The following is a 3,200-nucleotide window of genomic DNA, read 5'->3' on the forward strand; positions in this document are numbered from 1 at the left end:
CAGAGGGGCGGGAGGCGGAGCGGAGGCGGAGGGCGGAGGGAGTCGGCGCAAGATGGCGGCGGGAGGGGCCCAGGCTGCTGCTCTGGCCGCCGAGTGAGGGGCGGGGGGGGCCCGGGGGCGCGCGGCCCGGTAAGCGGGGACGCGCGAGGTTGGGGGGCGCCTTCCGGGTGGGAGAAGAGGCCGAGGTAGCGCCTGGGGCGGAGCGGGGGGGGGGCGGGGCCCGTTGGGGGGGGGGGTAGACAGGGGGGGGGGTCGAAAGGCCCGATAGTGGGCGGGGCACGGGGGCGGGCCTGGAAAGGGGCGGGGCTAGAGAAGCTGGGGTAAAGGGGGCGTGGACGACGAGAGAGCTTGGGGGTCATAGCATGGAGGGGAGATGGAGCGAGGGTTGGTTTTCAGTAGCGGAGCTGCCCTGCCCCCTCCCAAAAAGTGGGTGCAAAACACCAAAAAGGTAGATTTTGGAATGTCAGGCTCCCAGGTAAATGGGAAATAGGGTATAATTCCGAAGGAAGCCACTCCACCCCCTAAGAGCACCTTATTTCTCTAACCTCCAAGGAAAGGGCACAGGATTTGTCAGATACCTGTGTTTGCTGGCGGTGCCACTTGCTGTGTGACCTTGGGTAATCTTGTAATCTTTCTGAGCCTCAGTTTCCTCATCTGTCAAATGGGGTTGAGAGGAATACCTACCTCACTGTTGTGGGGAGTTACACAGATAATGAGTGTGAACATATTTTTGAGTTGTAATGGGCTGTGTCGTTATGAGATGTTATCGTTATTCTTTTCTCTTTTTCTTCCCAGAGACCCCCCCGGCCGCCCTCTTCCTTTCTTTGTTCCTGTGGCTGGGGGGGTATCCCCTCCCTCCACAACATGGAGCCATCTCCTCTGTCTCCCAGTGGGGCAGCACTTCCCCTACCGCTGTCGCTGGCGCCGCCCCCACTACCCCTGCCAGCAGCTGCGGTGGTACATGTGTCCTTCCCTGAGGTGACCAGTGCCCTCCTGGAGTCCCTCAATCAGCAGCGTCTGCAGGGCCAGCTCTGCGATGTGTCTATCCGAGTGCAGGGCCGTGAGTTCCGGGCTCATCGGGCTGTCCTGGCTGCCTCCTCCCCTTACTTCCATGATCAGGTCCTACTCAAGGGCATGACCTCCATCTCACTGCCCAGTGTCATGGACCCAGGCGCCTTTGAGACTGTCCTAGCCTCCGCTTACACTGGCCGCCTCAGCATGGCTGCTGCTGACATTGTCAACTTCCTCACAGTGGGGTCTGTGCTCCAAATGTGGCACATTGTGGACAAGTGCACTGAACTACTCCGAGAAGGCCGGGCCTCAGCTACCACCACCATCACTACTGCTGCAGCCACCTCTGTCACTGTCCCTGGTGCTGGGGTCCCATCCGGGAATGGGGGCACTGTGGTCCCTGCTACCATGGGCTCTGCACGCTCCCATGCCTCCAGCCGGGCCAGTGAGAATCAATCTCCCAGCAGCAGCAACTACTTCAGCCCCAGGGAGTCCACTGATTTCTCATCTTCCTCCCAAGAGGCATTTGCAGCTTCTGCAGTGGGCAGTGGGGAGCGTCGAGGAGGTGGCCCTGTGTTCCCAGCCCCTGTCGTTGGCAGTGGGGGGGCCACATCTGGAAAGCTGCTGCTGGAGGCAGATGAGCTGTGCGATGATGGTGGGGATGGGAGGGGGGCAGTGGTTCCTGGGGCTGGGCTCCGGAGACCCACCTACACACCCCCTAGCATCATGCCACAGAAACACTGGGTATACGTGAAGCGAGGTGGTAATTGCCCAGCACCAGCACCGCTGGTTCCCCAAGACCCAGATCTGGAGGAGGAAGAGGAGGAGGAAGACCTGGTGTTGACCTGTGAGGATGATGAAGATGAAGAACTAGGGGGTAGCTCCAGGGTTCCAATGGGGGGAGGGCCTGAGGCTACCCTCAGCATAAGTGATGTCCGTACCCTGAGTGAGCCCCCAGACAAGGGAGAGGAGCAGGTTAACTTCTGTGAGTCCTCCAATGACTTTGGTCCATATGAGGGTGGGGGTCCTGGGGCAAGTCTTGATGACTCAGGGGGGCCAACTCCCTCTTCCTATGCACCCTCCCACCCTCCTCGACCACTTCTTCCCTTGGACATGCAGGGCAACCAGATCTTGGTCTTCCCGTCGTCTTCATCCTCCTCCTCACAGGCTCCTGGCCAACCACCAGGGAACCAAGCAGAACACGGGGCAGTGACTGTGGGGGGCACGTCGGTGGGGAGCCTGGGTGTGCCGGGTAGCGTTGGTGGGGTCCCTGGAGGGACTGGCAGCGGGGACGGGAATAAGATCTTTCTGTGCCATTGTGGGAAGGCCTTCTCCCACAAGAGCATGCGGGACCGGCACGTGAACATGCACCTCAATCTGCGGCCGTTTGACTGTCCCGTGTGCAACAAAAAGTTCAAGATGAAGCACCATCTGACTGAGCACATGAAGACGCACACAGGTCTCAAGCCCTACGAGTGCGGAGTCTGCGCCAAGAAGTTCATGTGGCGAGACAGCTTCATGCGCCACCGAGGACACTGTGAGCGCCGGCACCGCCTGGGTGGGGGCGGAGCTGGACCTGGGCCTGGGACGCCCACGGGGCCATCCTTACCTTCCAAGAGAGAGTCTCCCGGAACGGGCGGGGGCAGCGGCGACGAAGCGAGTGCGGCCACGCCCCCGTCCAGTAGACGTGTCTGGTCCCCACCCAGCGTCCACAAGGTGGAGATGGGCTTCAGTGGAGGTGGAGGAGCAAACTGAAGGGGCAGGCTACTGGGGTGGGGTAGCTTTCGGGAAAGGGAATAAGCACGATACAAGGGCGCTGTGACCCCCGGGTGATCTCCCACCACACTGTCTTCCTTTATCTCTGTGGACTTGTATATATTCTGGAAGGGGAACCACAGTTGCACCATCGCCCGCCCATTCTACTACTCAACCCCTCCCTCCCAAGATATTTCCGGAACTAAACCCTTCCTTTCCCTCTGATGGGTACACTGAAGCCCCTGCTCCAGAGTAGGGTGCACATGGAGGGTAGGAGAGGGGGCGTGTTGAGCATCTTGCAGTCACAGGGTCAGGGGTCAGGTGGTTGTAGTCTGTGCCTGAAGTCTGTGTTTGTGTTGTCGTGGAGACCAGGCCTTTGAGCCCCACCCTTGTCCTAGAACCTACCCCCTCTCAAGGATGCGCTCTTTATTTCT

General features: G+C 60.2%; 1 protein-coding gene across 1 annotated transcript; it reads left to right on the plus strand.

Moving 5' to 3' along the window:
- On the plus strand, positions 1-3,200 carry LOC111542917 (zinc finger and BTB domain-containing protein 22). The gene is made up of 2 exons (XM_023212497.2): positions 1-129; positions 796-3,200. Exon 2 carries the CDS (start codon positions 865-867, stop codon positions 2,764-2,766), a length of 1,902 nt encoding a protein of 633 aa, XP_023068265.1. The 5' UTR covers positions 1-129; positions 796-864; the 3' UTR covers positions 2,767-3,200.

Source organism: Piliocolobus tephrosceles, unplaced genomic scaffold, assembly GCF_002776525.5.
Source record: "Piliocolobus tephrosceles isolate RC106 unplaced genomic scaffold, ASM277652v3 unscaffolded_27155, whole genome shotgun sequence".
Classification (NCBI taxonomy): domain Eukaryota; kingdom Metazoa; phylum Chordata; class Mammalia; order Primates; family Cercopithecidae; genus Piliocolobus; species Piliocolobus tephrosceles.